Source organism: Poecilia reticulata, chromosome 10, assembly GCF_904066995.2.
Source record: "Poecilia reticulata chromosome 10, P_reticulata-male-v2, whole genome shotgun sequence".
Classification (NCBI taxonomy): Eukaryota; Metazoa; Chordata; class Actinopteri; order Cyprinodontiformes; family Poeciliidae; genus Poecilia; species Poecilia reticulata.
In genome coordinates this window covers 19760114-19777849 of record NC_088839.1, presented here as the reverse complement: position 1 = coordinate 19777849, position 17736 = coordinate 19760114, and the positions used below count along the sequence as shown (strand labels likewise).

Here is a 17736-nt window from a genome sequence, read left to right as displayed (position 1 = left end):
TGTGTTTCATCTTCTCTTTTGTGCAAATGCTCTGTCACACCCCCGCACACACTTCAAACTCTATCCACTATCCTAAGGCAAAATATTAATGTGCTACGACTGACACTTGAGCTTCATCTTGTCCTTTTTTACCACCTTAAAGCAAGTCAACAACTTCTCTGTTTTTCAGCCTCTTCTCCCTCGCCATTCGGTGTAGCCTGGAGTTATGTTTCAGCATGAATCTTCAGACTTTTTTAGCTTACAGTGAGCTCTGAGGCGTTTCAATCCATCCAGACAACAAAATGATTGCGCTAGTGTTTATGGAAGCAAAGGATTCTAATGAAGGTGAATGGGGACTTAAAAATTAGATTGATAGTTTTGGGGGGGTTTTGTATCAAAGTGTTGCATGTTTACAGCAATATTTCTTTCTAATAGCTTACTTGCTAAAGCTAAGTTGAAAGAGGAAGATTACATCATCGCTTTAATAGAAAAAGCTGGAGTTTGGTTTAAAAAAATCACACAAAGAAGCAAAGATATGAATTTCTTAAACATTTAAGGCACACATTAAAAACAACCTCTGAGATGTCTAAGGGTTTTAATGTCCAATCTTCCAGCCTTGACCTGGTACTAATAATAACACTAAACTCAAAACATACTAGAAGATCATTGTGCATTCAGCAGTTTTCCTCCAGTGGAAACTCATAAGAATACGGATATTCCCTGTGGTAAACATTTTTGAGTTCCCTCTGATGATTAAATCTCATAGCTCAGTTTCTACCACCGCCCCACTGGGAGCCTCCCCTACCTGGTAGAAGGCCCTGAGGTGCCGATTTAAAATGGAGAAGTTCTGGACTCTTAGCATGTGGTCATCTTTCTCGCTGTTGTAGAGTCGCTCCACCTTGGGGTTTGGGTCTCTGGGTGAACAGAAGAAATAAATCACTCATCAAACACCCCAGCAACAGACGAGAAACTCTTATGCAACTGTTCATTTGAGCAGAGTAAATAAAATCTTAATGAGCTCGAGAAGCAGGTAATGTGGATCCACATGTAATTATTTGCTGAAATAACATTGCTCAGGTCAGACCAAATTAATCACCTGCTCCACTAAAATCTTGTCTTCCCTGACAGCAGACAGAAGCTTTACTCCAGCAGAAATTTGAACAAGAGGACAAGAAATTCAGTGGCGATGACTAACAAGACGGCAAGTATGCAGAACCCCGTTTTGTGATTTACTTGAAATTTGTGGGTCGTGCATTCAAGCCAGCCATTCTTTCTCAGAAGCAGCAGAACAATGTGAGGTTATGAAAGGATGGGTGATGAATGTTACATCACATTTTATTCAAGGAGAGAGCATTAGGATTCTGCAGCCATGCTTATAACTCTCTGAGGCTGTGCTGTGGCTCAGGGAAAACAGGATATAATGTCTGCTGTGTTCGCCGCTTCAGTTTAGCATTTTAGCATGTTAACATTCGCTAATTAGAAATACACTCACGGGAATCAGCTGTTTGGAAAGTATTTATGCATAAGCAGTGTTTTATGGTTCCCTAGGTGCAAACAAGTACTCCGTGTCATCTGATGTACTGCCATCAATTCAGAGGCATATCTATCTACCACAGATCTATTTAGAAGATCTTTGTTACCTGTTTGTTGTCGTCACTCTCAGTATATATTGTATTTAATACACCTGTCCAACAATTTTAAGAATCAAGGCACAATGTTTTACTTTCATCTTTGTTTCATAAACTGTCTTCGTTACTGGTTAACTACATACGGGGAATTCTTGGTTTAAAAAAATCCCCCCAAAGATCCTAAATACACACCCAGAACCACAATGGGATGATTTAAAATGGCCTAGTCAAAGTTATAACCTAAATCCAACTGAAAATCTGGGGCAAAAATTGAAAGTTGATGTTTACAGACACTATTCTCTAACTGCAAGACATTTTGTAAACACCACCGAGCCAAAATGTGAATATCTAGATGTAGATATACCCTCAAAGAGGCGGCTCCCCATATGTATGTATGACTCACTTCTTATATTTGTAAAAAAATATATAGCAATAATAATTTGTCTTACATTTCACAATTGTGCACTACCTTGTGTTGGCCCATCTGGATAAAATATATTGAGGTTTGCGTTTGCAATGTTACAAAATGTGAAAAAGTGTAGGGCAAAAATATTAAATGTTGCATTTAAACTTTCTTATTTTAATTTTTTGTCCTATGTTAAGTTCAGTTGCAGGAAAAACTTTGAAGAAAAATCACTCTTTTCAAAAACACCCACGTGTGAATTTACAGAAACAGAGTTTTTTTTTTTTTTGCAAAAACAGGTTTAAAAAGGAAAGTTGAATCTCTATGCAGCTCGCAGATCTTTCAGTCTCAGGACGCCAGAGCAAGGTTAAACTTTCTAATTACCGCTCTCCTCTGAAACCAAAGACTGTTGCACAGTTAAGATCCTGTCTATAATTAGCTGAATGTTTGAGCAGAAAAAAAATACATCTTTAAATACCTTCATTATAAAGGTATAAATATCACACAGACAGCATTAGTTTGTTTGAAACTTTTTTGCTTTTCATCTTGTTCTGCCTCCAGAGATGGGAAGAAAAACTCTATGACTACTGATTTTCTAACTTGGAGCATGTGTTTTCTTCCTGGATCTTTCCAAAACGGAAATTGTTTTTTTTTTTTTTTCTATCTGTAAAATGTAAGAACCTCCTTGAAGAGTGAAATCAACACCTGCTTCAAGCCCAAACAACCAGAACTAATCCTTTATGATGCAGTTCTTAACATATGAGGTCTTTAAATGGGAATAATAAACATTTTTAATGGTAAAAAATTGCAAAGTTTCTGAACAAAACAGAAGCTTATACATGTTTTCTTTTAATGAGATTTAGATTTTTCTGTCTACATTATCAAAATAATTGATTATATCCTTATAGATCAGATCATATTTCTTATGCTATTTAATGTACTCAAGTATTGTGCACTGGAAAATATATTTGCTCTCTTCAATCAGAGATTTTTCATGGTCATGTTTTTGATTTACCCAGTTTATATTTCTTAATTCATTTGTCTCATCCAAATCTGCCATTTTACCCTCTTATAAAGGAAATGAATAAAGTTAGCATTTATTTCTCACTTTCACTGGAGTCTGTGTGGATAGCAGCAACGCAGCAAAGAGACAAAATCTTAAAATGATAGTCTTACATGATCCTCATGACTTCATTGAGAAAAATCCCATTGGTCAGCCTCTTGTAGCGCTCCAGAGCATTGTGGGAAACGGAGTTTACCTCCATATACTGGCTGTAGAGCTGGATGCTGGTCTCGTTCTCCACCATATTCTCAAACAGCTGAACCTGCAGGAGGGAGAGTTTGTGGGATTATTTTGAAATCTGGTTTAGCCTTAAGTGTGAACTGAGAGGTGGACAAAAATAAAACGGCAAAAACAGTGTGGACGCAGGAAGGATATGTCCAGGTCCAAACATTTTCACACAGGAAGGAAGCCACTTGAGTCGGTGCACCTGGCTGAACAGGTGGGATTCATGCTTTCACACTGGGAAGCACTTCACAGTGACAAGCAGCCAACCAGGACAGCAGCCAAGGTCTCTTTCTGCTTAGATGAGCTTTGCCAAAACAAACTGCAATATTTTTGAAGGTTTTGTTCCATTGGCACCTCTAAAAATGCACCATTGGTCACAAACTTCGTCTGGTAAGAGGAAGCAAAGCAGCTTAAGAGCCTCCAGCTGTTTGGATGTCCAAGAACATATGAAAATCAGGTTGAAGTCAGAGATTATGTTACCCTCTGAAAGACACTGAGGAAATAAACATAAAGCTGGAATTAATGAGTTTTCCATTGGTGAAGTGCAACAAACAAGAGGGAACCCAAAAGTATAATAGGTCACCATAAACACTGCACACAGACCAGAAGGTTGAAGTTCACAGTAGCTGATTTCCTGTTAAATAAATCCAGTTTTATAAATGAAACAAATCCTCGTTATTTCAGAGACAAAACACTGAATATTCAAAGGCTTCCAATAGATCTCTACATTTTGTCGGCTTAATGTTTGTTGTTTACATCGGAAAGTTACAGGCAATGTTTTGGAATGTGTAGAGATAAAAATGTCCGCCGATTCTTCGATGCTGAGTCTGTCAGGTTGGACGAACGTTGGACGTAATTTTTCAGCTCTTTCCACAGATTCTCAAGTGGATTTAGATCCAGACTTTAACTTTCTAACATGTGGAAATGATTTGATCTTAACCAGTGATGTCTGAAGTAGCAATAAAGTTCAGCAAACTTGAATCAAATGAGTGAGTTACCATCAGGAGGAGGTAGCTAAACCATTTGATTTAGATGTGTTAAGGCATTATTATTATTCTTCTATACCATTTAATTTATCCATGTTTATGGTTGTTTTCCTGCTGGAAGAGGAACCTCCACCTCAGTCTCAAGTCTTTTGCTGCCTCCAACAGATTTACTTCCAGGATCTGAATTTTAATCCCAATTTTCCCTCTTTCTGCTGAAGAAAACCACCACAGCTCATCTGATTAATGAGCTCCATATGTGGCCCCTCTCCACAACTTCACCTCTGATTTTTCTGCTGTGTTCTCTCATGTTCTCCAACAAACCATCGAGGCCTTCGCAGAACAGCTGGATTTACACTAAGATAAAATATCAAACAGGTGAGCTCTGTTTACCAAAGGAAACTGGCAGCACTGGATTGATTTAGGGGTATTACAGTAGAGTAACTGGACAGTAACACATTTTTACATATGGAAGCCTAGTTTGTGGTAGTAAAGTGACACAATTTTGTAAAGCACAGTGAATGGTGTCATTTTCAAAACAGCCCTACAGGACACGGAAGTGTTAAGACTGAGAGGTAAAAAAAAACGCTGGTCATTAAATGGCAAAGGAAACAGCCAAAAGGAGAAGTAGCGTTTGCTTCTCTGCGCACATTATCAAGAAGCTAACAACGAGACTTTGCCATTTATTTGAATTAGACTTTTTATATGTATTTGCAAGTAAAATAAACTGATCAAGAAGATTCTGAATTTGTTTAAATGTAAGATAGAGCATTATTAGGATTAAACACAAACTGTAGAAAACTGTTTGCGCCGACCGTTTCCTACATTATCGTCTTGTATTCCTCTATTTGTCGAAATGTTCTCTCATTCAAGGTGACAAATGATAAATGACATACCCACTGCGCCAGCGCACTCCCCATGAATTCCTCTATTATCTCCTTAATTCCGGACTCCATTGTTGTGTTAACGAGGACTCAAATGGAGAAGTAATTACAAAGTATCATCAACTTTTCTGTTTGTGATGAATCAAAGAGCGAGGATCCATGCTGAGCTGCGTGAAGCAGCTTGACATATCTGCGGCCCTGCCCTCCCTCCACCTCGCCTTTCTTCCTCTATGACTGTGTCAGTTGGTTTCTAAACCGCACCGGAATTTCTCAAAACACACATGTTGCGTTTTTTTTTTTCCAGCACACGACACACACGTCATCTCACTCAAGCAGATATCTCAGGATTTTAAAGGACATGACATAAATGTGGCAACAAATAAAATGTCGATTAATTATCTGAAAATCATTGTAAACTGCTTTAAAGGGATATTTCACCTTTGAAATGATGCTGTTTAGTACTCCTATTGTTTATTGATTTAGTGTTGCTGAAAACAACGTGATTCGTCGCCTCAAAGTTCAGAGGGGTGTTTTTTTGTTTGTTTGTTTTTTTTACCGCAATAATACGTGTGGATGTAAATCAAGCACTGTGTAACCCTGACCTCTGCTGGTTGGGAATGGAATTGCATTCTTTCTTGTTCCAGATAAATGACTTGCATCATTATTTCCGTAACGAAACCATTCAGGGGAATGTTCCTTCTCCATGCTTCTGTTTTCTCCTCTCTCTCTTTAGTTAGACGAATGAAAAGATAGATAGATAGATGATAGATAGATAGATAGATAGATAGATAGATAGATAGATAGATAGATAGATAGATAGATAGATAGATAGATAGATAGATAGATAGATAGATAGATAGATAGATAGATAGATAGATAGATAGATAGATAGATAGATAGATAGATAGATAGATAGATAGATAGATAGATAGATAGATAGATAGATAGATAGATAGATAGATATTTGACTAGTATTAGATAAATTTTCTCAAATACTGATGAAAGAAGTTACTTTCAAATAATAAAAAAAATCTTCTGTTTATTATTTTGTCATCAGAAGTTATTTAATTAAATTTAAATGACCCAAAGCAAGAGTGCTTTAGTCTGATCAAATGTTAGATTGTTAAGAAACAAAAACAAAGTTATGCATCTTTTCATGCAATAAATATTTAAATATCTGGTTTCAGCTGTAAATATTTCTGTAATAAACTGTTTAGGGCAGTGGAATTAGTGTACAAGAGTCACTATTAGATCCTTCATATCTCAGCACAGCTGTTAGAGTCTGCTGGAGAAATAACTCCCTATCTCTGCATGATGTCACAAAGGAGAGGAAATGGACTGCCTCAAACCTTTTCAAGGTATTTCTTATGATAGCATCAGCTTTAATGAGTTTGTGGAGTCAGATGGGCTCCATCCTCTGAAAATAAAGAGTGTACTTCACTCATTTCTTAGTTTTAATTATTCAAATTGTAAATTTAAAAAAGTTTTTGTTTGTAGTTTTGTATCACCAACCAGGCCTTTAATTTTCAAACCCATTTTCAGATTTTTACCATGCATGAAGGCACTCCAAGTGCTAACGTAAATGCAGACTTTGATAGTAAGAAACACTTTTTGCTTCTTAATGCTCTTGATTTTGAGCTGACATTTGACAGTGCAAACAAATAATCTTATCTTGCAAGACAATTTCTGATCAACCTTTCAAGTTATGCTGTTTGACTACTCCGAAAGAAAATTTCATCAGTTTGTTAAAAATATTGCACTATTAGCTCAGCACTTATCTGTGTTTATCAATGTTCCTCTTCTAGAGAAAGATACTGACAGAGCAGTTGATTCATGGTGTACGCTGGTTTTCTCACGCATGTAAAGCATATCTGTTCTGTCACGTGTTATGACAGATCATGGCTTATTACGTTAAACACATATGAAAAGATATTTCTGAGAGGTTGGTTTTCTCTTCCTGAACTCATTTTGAACCGTCCAGGGTCACACAGCTGCTGTGCCGGAGATGTGAAATAAACTGCATCTTTTTTGTTCTTTATATGAAGCTGCTGGGAAATTCCCCAAGCAGGGAGGCCTGGTGGATAAACAAAGCAGGGTATGTATTTTTCCTTCATTCTCAACAAAGCAGGGAATGTATTTTTCCTTCATTCTCACATCGAGAATCTCAATGGCCATTCTTTTCTTTGACCCTTCAATAACATAATGACAGAATGCATTCTGTGTTGTACTTGATTCATTGTTAACAGGGACAGTGTCTCATATCAAAATAAGATTCATTAATTTATCTCCTTGTCACATGTCAACATTTGTTTGTTATATACCTGCACATACTGAGCCTGAATTTCTTTTTTTCTGTGAAAGGAAAGTCATTACTTTCCACTGTTGCCACATGCTTGCTTAGAAGGAGGGATTGATAGAATAACTTTATCAGGAATTGTAAACTAAAATTAATTGCATTAATATATTTATTGTTATGCATCAAATGAAAGGCAACAATTTAATCTATGATTCTATTGTTCTGTATTGAATTGACTCAATTGCATATTTCTGAAATGAGTCAGTTTGACCTGTGAACTACAACAATGATTTTTCTAGTCCTCTTGTTTCAAGCAAAATATAACTCTTGAAACCATTTAAACTTTAATACTCAACATATTTAATCATTACCAGATCATGCTGACTTTTAAAAATGAACTTTACTGTCATAAAAATAATTATTTCACAATATTTCACATATTTGCTTGTATTTGTAGTTATTATTGGACCCCTGTAAATAACTTCTACTCTTTACTTTATTAGGAAGTAAGTATTATATTTTTATATTTGACATTAAAATCAATTATTTACCCTGACTTTTAATTAGCCTCCATTTCCATTTGTGCTTCCTCGTTAAAGAACCTTGCCTTTTGCAGGTACATACAGCGACATTCACGTGCTTTTCAGGAACCAAAAGAAAACATTCATTGAACTTATTCTGTGATGGAAATTTTATTTCAGAAGATTGTGCACACATTGGATAAACCTATATCTATAGGACAAATCACTGTGATCTGTTCCTTGCAGATGAAAACGCCCATTTCTTGTTTCATACCAGCACATTTCATCGGTGTGCTCCAGCTGCCTCTGTGTGAAGGTGAGCGTTCTTGCGTGCTGCTGGAGGGGCTTGTTGGTTACCGCTTATGCAGCAGTTCTGGGATTAACCGCGCTGGGATTATGAGATTGTTTCAGGGCTGCCAGAATAGATGCGATGACAGCTTCATGTAGGCCATCACACTCACACATACAGCATAATCACACACTCTTAATCCGCCCCTGCTTGCTGCCCTGAGATAACCCACAACACCTCGATTGTTTTACATGCACAAAAGGAAGCAGACACTACAAAGCAGTTAAAAACTTCTACCTTTAATTTAATATTCATGTGCCAGTTTAACAAGTGCCTAAGCATTTCATTGCAGTTCAGTACAAACTCTACAGCGGAGAGATGAATAATACAGTGCACATGGGATAAAACTTAGCTTCCTGAGTTTAACTTTCCCAAATTTGACTCAAAACATGTCAGATATGTTTTTTCTCTGTTTATGCTACACCTGAGTAAATTTTGTATGTCTTCTAGAAAAAAGAAAAAAAACAAAAGGTACTACACAACCTCGTGAGCGGATTCTCTGATGGTTCGTGGAGTCCTGCACAGAGAAGATTTAATTTTCCTTTGTGTTGCCCTGTTCTGGTCATGTTCAAGGGAGCTGTGGCTGCTTCTCAGATGGAGCACAAATCAAGCCTACCGGTCTCAAAACCCAACCTGCTTCCATCCAAGTCACACAACCAAAAATGAAAATAAATAAATGAAACACAGACACCCACTCTGCCTCCCATCCTCCTCAGCTCGTTTTTATATCTTTTTTGTTTTCCTTGTTCTAGCTGGCTGGAGGTGGCGTGGCGGCCTTCTCCGTGGCTTCAGCTGCTTTCTCCCCCTCTTCAGCCCCTGCGGCTTCGGAAGTCGGATCGACTTGGGCAAACTTTAGGAGGTCGAGAGCCTTGGCTTTGACGTCAGCGTAGGTTGCCTTCACGTCTTTCTCCAGGATGTAACCCTCACTTTCACCCTCTGGAGACTCCAGAGCCATTGCTCCCTCCACGGCCGTCTGCAGGTAACGCATGCTCAGGAGCACAGACAGCTGAAGAGAAAGAAGAATAAAGTCAGTTGGTTTGCATAACCCTTGACCTTATTCACATCATCAAATTACAACTACACACTTCAATCCACAGATCATCACAAAGTAGAGCATAGCTCTAAAGTACAAGGAAAAGATAACGTCGTTTTCAAAATTTTTACCAATGACAATCTTTTGGATGTGTTGTTTTCATCCTTCGTGACTTAATGTATAAATGCTGAAATTCTTCTTGTTGCAAATTACAGCTGACAGTGTTTTGGAGTAAATCTCTACCATATTTGTACATCAAGAGACTAAAATGTTTGACCATTTTGCATAACAGTTTAAGCTCAGTCAGACTGGAAGGACTGCAATGAGCAACAATTTGTCAGACTTGCCAATGTTTTGTTTTTGTTGAATTTAGACTTTTTATATTGAAAACACCTGAATATATGTTTAATTGTAATTTTGTCTGCATGTTCGTCTCATTATTGTATTCAAAGATAAACCTCCGCCTCAAGCTTAAAGCTTTTTGTGCGTATCATGTTTTCTTCCAGAATTGTGAGTATCTAGCTCCATGTATCTTCATAACCAGTTTCCTCATTCCTGCTGCAGGAAATCATTACCACAGCATGATGCTGACACTTCTTCACATGTTTAGCCATGACCTGTCTTGTGTGTAGTTTGGTCTGCGATATACTCTTTGCTCTCTAATGTTTCCAGATAAGCTTCTTAGGCCTTTGTAATTTATAGTGAGGTGAAATCAAACACATATAGCCTTTATTTACTGAATAGATGCCCATTGCACTGGATTTTATTTAGGAGTATCAGAGTAAATTGGGTTGAACATAAATTCAGATTTTTATTTGTCAAAGCTCCATTATTTACAATTGGACTCTTCGTTGTACTGCTCAATCACATAAAACCCAACAAAACACAATAAAATTTGCTGAAATTGCAAAGGAGGTGTGAATACTTTTATAATGTGTCTATTTGCTTGTCATGGTTCCAGTTGTACTAAAAACAACAACACTCACACACAATGTTGCTCATCACATTTTATATCACGCTTCCTTTTCCTCTTTTTTCAGTCAGCTGCAGGCAACATGATGCAAAGCCAGAAAAACAACTTGTGCAGGACTTGATGCCTCTATAACACGGCAGCCATCTGTCCCAGTGTGAAGAAGAAGAAAAAAACCTGCAGCACTCAGGTTCTGCATTTAGAAGTATGGATTGTGTGATCAGCTGTGGGCAGTGTGTGGTTGTGCATCGACTTCCTGTTTCAGCCTCTAGGGCTCGAGAATAGAATGTGACATCAATACCGGGACTTTACAAAGAGATGACAATGCATGTTTGATGGAACCAGGGTAGCTGGTGTGTCTGTGATGTTTTTTTCTTTGTTTTAGTTGTCATGGGAGGCAGTGAGTCAGAAGACAAAAAGGTAAATAAGATTCTGGGTTTTTTTGTAATGCTGTCACTAAGGACTGTGGGGTTGTTTTTATTTCTTCCGGATTTAGAGACCCAGGGATGTTTTATGTAGGATTAGGCTCCTGCCATGAGTAGCCATGAGGACCATGGTTGATTACCACTTGACATAAGTCACCATAGATTACACTGACACTGGTTACAAACCACAGTACATTGGTCAATAACGACCTGACATTAATTACTGTCCACCTGACATTGACTACTGTCCACGTGACATTGGCTACTGTCCACCTGACATTGGCTACTGTCCACCTGACATTGACTACTGTCCACGTGACATTGGCTACTGTCCACCTGACATTGGCTGCTGTCCACCTGACATTAACTACTGTCCACCTGACATTAGTTACTGTCTAATGTCAGGTGGACAGTACACCTGACATTGACTACTGTCCACCTGACATTGACTACTGTCCACCTGATATTGGCTTCTGTCCACCTGACATTGGCCAATAACAACCTGACATTGGCCAATGGCCACCCAACATTGGCTACATTAGTTACTGTCTAATGTCAGGTGGACAGTACACCTGACATTTCACACCTGACATTTGTCCAATGCCAGGTGTGAAAAACTTATTTTTCACACATTTTCTTGTTATTGGCTACTATCCAACATTAGGCATTAGGAGTAAGAGTTTCAATTAGTTTTGGCTTCTGATTACATCCGAAGAAAGTGGGTTCTCTCCTGTTGAGTAAGGTGTATGTAGAATAATAAAGAGTTGTTCCCCCAGTAAATTATATAGTAGGCTTGCCCAGTCATTGCTTCACTCATGGTTTTGCCGATATTTTCTCCATATTTTTTGTGGGTAAAATACACTAAAAAATACGTTCCTTCTCTCCTTCCCCCCAAAGAAAAAGGTACTTGAAAGGGCCCGGGCTTTAGCCCCACCACCAGGCCCGACGCTGACTTGTTCCGCCACTGCACCCAACAGTGTTCAACATTGACACAAACTTGGATTAGATTGCCAGATTTTAGCCTAGACACAATTAACCATAGCCAGTCTGAAAAGTTTTTCTCACAAATAACCTCTTGTCCTTTACTTGGACATGTTAGCATTGCAGAAAATTAGATTTGCTAACATGCCTTTACCATTTTCTGTAATACAGTTGTAGCCAAGCTCACTCTGTGCCTTCAAAAATAAAACTTTTTGCATTTTTTTGAACATGTGGTTGGACCATGACTGTTTTTCTTTATATCTCTGTGCAACATTGACTACTTCAATTGGGAGATAAATGCACAAGCTGCTAATAAACTATTTAGTGTCACTGATTTACTTCCTAGCTACATTTTTACACCGTTGCCCACCTGAATTAGGATGATTGACAGCACACCAGGTCCGGTTGAGTTCATCAAACCCATGTAGTAGTCGGTTAAAGCCTGCCTGCAGCCGCGGCTGTACAGGTTGAGCTCCTCTGATTGGTATTCATAGTTGTAGTGAGACCTGCTATCTGTCAGCTGGTTCTGCAGGCAAGGCCGAGGGGAGGCAGGGTTGCAGCAGCTGAAAGGAACGCCATCTAACAGGTAGCGGCCATCCACGTTACTCCGTATACGACTGCAGGTAATAGATGAAAACGATGAAGAAGCATAAAGGTTAAAAGTGAAAGGAGATAGGAGGAACAAAACCTTTTAAAAATGTTAAGGGCCTGGGATTCGGCTTAGTGAGAAGTGAAGAGCACATCAATACAAGTGGCACCGTGTCAAAACCTCTGTTTACTCATTGCATTTCACTTATTTAATCTTTGACCAACCAATCCTCTCATGCTTCAACCTCTCTGTCTCTCTTTTCAAAACTAAAGGCCAAGTCTATTTTTAAACCATCTTCTTATCTCCTCTGCACATCATGCTTCCTCTCTTTCTCTCTCTAACATATAGTTTGACCTTTTTGGATGTGAAGTCCGCTCATCTGTCACTTATGTGGCCCAATTCTCTCTCTTACACACCAAATCATTTTAGTGCTCTGCTTTTGATCTCATTTCTCTTCGTCTCATGTCATACTTGTGTATTTGTTGTTGTTGTTTACTCACTCCTTGACTTCCTGGGAAGTGAAATCCAGGTATCGGTTGCTGACCCACTGGACCTCGAACCAGTCCTTGAAGTTGTTGTTTCCACAGCAGCGAAACTCCATCTGCAGACGATCAATGGTCTCCTTTTGGAAGCAGCGGCCAGGGACGTCCGTATCCTTGTAGAACCGGATGCCGTTCCTCAGACCCACCTAACAACAAAGAATACCGTTTGCAAAATGTTTTAGAGAATTAAATAATGCAGTAGTTCTAGTACCAGGACCCTCTCTAACTTGCATGTTTTAGTTGTTTTACTAAAACTTGGATGACTGGATGATGAACAGGCTTCAGACAGAGGAAGGATGCTTAAGTGGAAACACATCTAAAACATGACAGATAGTGAGCCACAAAGATCAAACACTGATGTACTTTGTGCTATAAACAAAATCTTGCTTTGCTTTTTTATCTTTAAATGTAACAGGTTTTAAAAATGTGAAGAAATATTTTCTTTGCATTACAATAGATGCAGCATTGAATCTTTCATGTTTCTTTTCCAACAATTTTTAGGTGTTTTCATTCATAAATACAGATTTTTCACACATTTTCTTGTCAGTTTTTTCACCCCTGTTAGCATAGTTCTCTTAAGCTATTCCATCTTCATCTTGTATTCAGATCGGCTAACCCTTTTAACCTATTAAGGTCACACTGTCACACTGTATTTCACCCTCTTGATCTGTCGGGATCAATACTCTTTTTTAGTGACTTTCACCTTCAGTGACTCTTCCAGACTCCCCTGCAGGGCATAACTGAGGACGACCACAGCAAGGAGCAGGCAGCACAGCAGCATGGCCACAGCAAACCAGCCCAGCAAGAGGACCTTCCAGCGGGGGAAGCGGCTGGCATCCAGGGAGTCCTGGCACACCCGACTGGCAACCCAGTTGGCTCCAATGGAGGCCAAGCCGACCATCATTAGGAGGTTTGGTACTACATGGATCTCTGTGTTCTCCATCACCTCAAGAACGAGAGAAGAGTCAAAGAATGCAGCTGTCACTTTGTCATTTCCTCTCCCTTTTCCCTTTCTTATCTGATAGATGTGCTTGTATACAAAGTTCATCATATCGGTACATTTGTTAGACTTTTAACTTTAAGTGGATTTATAATACTGTATGTTATGTTGCTATTACAAAAACAATTTTTTATTTGAATTATAACAAACTATCCGTAACCATCAGAGAAAGCTGCTACTTTTTCATAGCATGCTAATGTTGGCATGTTAGCAGAAGTAAGGCAAATACTTAAAGTTAGCATCTCATATGATGTGGATGTCAATGTTAGCTAATGTTAGCATTAAAACTAATAATGGTATATTAGCTAAAGGGAGCAAAATAGCTAACTTTTGAGTGAAATAAATTATTTGCTATTAATAGCAACATGCTAGTGGTAGCATGTTTGCTAACGTGCAGCCTTAGCATTCTTAGCATTTTCTAAGAAATTAAATTTTTCATTATATAATTAAGTTAAATATATATTTTAGATTCCTACTGGGCCTAGCCTGTAAATATTACCATTATTATTTTGAATTATTTTAGGGGGAGGTTTTATTGCTGTTATTACTGAACTTTTAAAATAGTTGATGAAAATATATTTTGATTGTAGTTTAACTTTTTTCTTCTTTTCTTTATTTGTGATCTGCAAGACTGTGCAAAAGGGTTGAATTTAACATTCTCTTTTTTGTTTTTAAGTCTCTTAAGACTTTTCTGAAATATTGCATGCTTATGTTCCAACTTTTTCTCTCAGGTCAGTAGATCAAATGCTTCTAACAGCAGCTGAAGTTTATTGTAAATCCAGAAATGAAAGAGCTTTGCAGAGGCAGCCCTGACACCGTGGAATAGTTTGCCTCCACAAAAGACAGGTTTAATCAATATCTTTTTTTTAAATCTTTGATTCTTGGTCTTTAAGACAAAGTGAGATATTCTAATGGTATCTTGTTTTTTTGTTGTTTTTTTTGCATAGGTTTTTACCTTTATTTAAATTTTTATTTTTGTCATGTTTTACTTGCTGTACAGCACTGTGGTCAAGTATTTGTTTGTAAACTTCTTTGTGCACAAATATGATTGATTAATTGATTGGCTGATCTTTGATTTAACACACTTATCTGAATTTGATAATGCAATTGTTTCCTCAGTACTTCAAACACCATCATATTCATTAGGTAAATAATCCCTTGATTGATTGATTGATTGATTGATTGATTGATTGATTGATTGATTGATTGATTGATTGATTGATTGATTGATTGATTGATTGATTGATTGATTGATTGATTGTCTATCAATCATCAGTTTTGGATCATATTTTGCTGAGTTTTTTTTTAAAAACCTACTCTAATTAAACAAACCATTAGATTTTAACCACTTCACCCAGGGTTACTCAAGGTCAGTCCTCAGGAGACGGTGTGCTGCGTGTCTTAAATATTGCTTAGATATTATTGATTTAACATACCTGAATTAAATTTGTGTCTAATTAGCAGCCATCTGCTGAGCTAGGTGACATGTTGAGGAGCTGAATCAGCCATTTGAACGTGCTGAGTTAGAGAAGGGACACGTCTAAAACATGCAGCTCACTGGAGTTCAGCACCTCTGGCTTAACCAAAATTAGTCAAACAATTTGCAAACATTTTAATTTAATGCAATGTTTCATTAAACCTTTGCTGCCTCTTGGCCAGGACTACCTTGAGGAAATGGGACAATGGGACTTTCCTGCTTAAATAAAGGTAACATTAAAAAAATCGGTTGAATGTAGACAATATTTTAGAGAAAAGCTCATGTTTACCAACAAAGAGATATAAAAATGAATTTATCAAATTCTAACAAATTATTAAGTTTTATCATTACCATCCATCCATGGATGGATGGATGGATGGATGGATGGATGGATGGATGGTAATGATAAAACTTAAATATTTTCGAGCCTCAGATTATTATAATTATTTTGATCATCAGCAGGTTTGTTGACAAGCTTTAAAAAAACATAAAAATAAGATTTTGTTCCTGATAAGGCATAAAATGTTAGTGAAATATCAGTAAAGGTGGCATTTAAATGGTTTACTAGGAAGTTTTGCATAAGCTTAGCATTAGCATTAGCACTACTGATTAACTAGCTAAAGCTGGATATAAACCTAAATTTGTGTCACTTCTCAATTACACATCCTATGATGCTGCTTACATTTTTACCAATGATTTATGACACAAACAAAACCACATTATATACTGTGGTGGCTGTTGAAACAACTTTTCTTGCTTTTTTGTTGTTTGTTAAATTTATTCTGTCAAAGCTAGCTCTGCTATTTTCTGACCACCTGTAATTTATGACAATTAACACCCATTGTGTTGGTTACATTTGTAATTATCGGTCTTTTTAACAATAAAGTGGAGCAGAATGCAAAACAAAAAAAAAAACTATTAATGATGTTTTTCTCTACTCTAAGCAGGTAGAGAATATTTTTTGTAATTCCTTCCTGATACCATTTTTCAAACGCTTCATCACCCCAGTCACACTGAGGTTTTATCTATTGGATTATCCTTGTGGAGATCAATCGATATACTAAGGCATTTGCTCATGCTTTGCAGCTTTCCTGTGTAGTCGTCTGGATTTCAATGATTCCATCTTTCTAAAATCCAATAGTGGCCAATCGCGTGCGGTGACTGGATGGCGTGAACAAATACACAACTCTTCCAGAGGCTGTAACCTTCACCTGCTGGCCACCTCAGCAATCAATACACACTGCACGGTAATGATTCTGGAAGAGAAATGCTGAGGTTTAAAAGAAGCTTCTCAGCATGCTGTACCCAACATGACTTTATATGCATGAGTGCACATGTTGACACTTGTATTTTGTCTGTTTTGTTGTTGAAGGATTAAGCAAAGTTTACATTTAAAGGACAGATAAGCGACAGCGGAGCGGGCTCGGTAAACTGCTGCTCTCCGAAGCAAATGTCTGAGCAAACAATCGCATATTTGTCTGACTCTAAATAGACAGATTTGTTGTTTTTAAACTTCAGTACCACTTGGGCGTCTAGTGCGTGCTTCATCATCTGTGTGAGTGTAAGAGTCGCTCTACCTCGTCTCTACGAAGCAGCTCGATCTTGAGATAAACCCCCAGACAAAAGATGAAGGCCCCACACATCACTGCCAGCCAGGAGAGCAGCCAGAGGCCCTGGGCCAGACGCACCCGCCTCTGCTGGCTGAACTTCATCTTCAGCAGCGCCATGGCTTACTACCATGCAACAATCTGCGCAAAGACAAGGGAGAAACATGAGATAAGGAGTCTATCCAGATGTGACAAAAAGCTGACAGAGCTCAAAAGAAGGAGAGAAAGTGGTTTCAGCGTCGTACGAACTTTGCAGCTGGAATGATCAGTTGTTGGTGCAGGCCTTTTGCTTGGTGAGTTATAAGCAGGTTGAGCTCATCTAAGTTGTTCCAGGTGGAGCGGATAAGCAGGTAGATCCTTGAGATGGTGAAGGACGCAGTCGACCTCAGAGGATAATCCAAATTCTTTCACTCGGTTGGAGAAATTGTGCCGAAAAGATTCCTTGTAATCCAAATCGGTGTGGAGACCACAGCAGGAAAGTTAAAGAGGAAAAAAGATGAAAACGAAATGAGGATGAAAGAGATAATAATCCGTTTCCAGAGTTTACAGGGTTTTTCTAAAGATTTTTTTCACAAGGCCGTCTTCCTCCCCTTCCTTCAAGCTGAAACCACCAATTTCTTCCTTGTGATGTGATGTTGTCTTTTGATGGCACCCTGCTGGGTCTGTGCAGGTGCGGCGCCCCCCTAAACCGCTGCAGCCATGTTTGGAGGTGAAAAAGACTGGGCTAAGTGGAGAGTTTGGAACCGTAATCCCCCATCGGAGTCTCCAGGATCCTATTAAG

General features: G+C 38.2%; 2 protein-coding genes across 3 annotated transcripts in view; both read right to left on the bottom strand.

Moving 5' to 3' along the window:
• ccdc88b (coiled-coil and HOOK domain protein 88B) overlaps positions 1-5417 on the bottom strand; it is a 60601-nt gene extending 55184 nt beyond the window's left edge. The window contains exons 1-3 of the mRNA XM_008420428.3: positions 5178-5417; positions 3187-3335; positions 785-893 (exon numbers count right to left, since the gene is read on the bottom strand). Of these exons, the coding sequence (XP_008418650.2) occupies positions 785-893; positions 3187-3335; positions 5178-5237 (318 nt within the window). The 5' untranslated portion in view covers positions 5238-5417. The remainder of the gene's footprint in view (positions 1-784; positions 894-3186; positions 3336-5177) is intronic.
• A 3609-nt stretch (positions 5418-9026) lies between these two features.
• Positions 9027-17681, bottom strand: rom1b (retinal outer segment membrane protein 1b). Of its 2 annotated transcripts, XM_008420427.3 has the most exons (6): positions 17205-17681; positions 16926-17096; positions 13575-13817; positions 12830-13017; positions 12111-12357; positions 9027-9337 (listed from the first exon to the last, which is right to left on the bottom strand). In XM_008420427.3, exons 2-6 carry the CDS (start codon positions 17073-17075, stop codon positions 9080-9082), a joined length of 1086 nt encoding a protein of 361 aa, XP_008418649.1. In that variant the 5' UTR covers positions 17076-17096; positions 17205-17681; the 3' UTR covers positions 9027-9079. The 2 variants fall into 2 exon arrangements, with proteins under 2 accessions (XP_008418649.1, XP_081467901.1); XM_081611775.1 differs by lacking the exon at positions 13575-13817 and having other exon boundaries at positions 17205-17678.
• Positions 17682-17736: the final 55 nt, after the last annotated feature.

What these genes read in the sequence shown, in the direction of transcription:
- rom1b (XM_008420427.3), bottom strand. Translation starts at nt 17,075, where the DNA reads ATGGCGCTGCTGAAGATGAAGTTCAGCCAGCAGAGGCGGGTGCGTCTG. An exon ending in AGCTGCTTCGTAGAGACGAG is followed by an intron (nt 13,818 to 16,925) that starts GTAGAGCGACTC and finishes CTCGTTCTTGAG; the next exon opens with GTGATGGAGAACACAGAGAT. An exon ending in TGTCAATCATCCTAATTCAG is followed by an intron (nt 9,338 to 12,110) that starts GTGGGCAACGGT and finishes CTTTCTCTTCAG; the next exon opens with CTGTCTGTGCTCCTGAGCAT.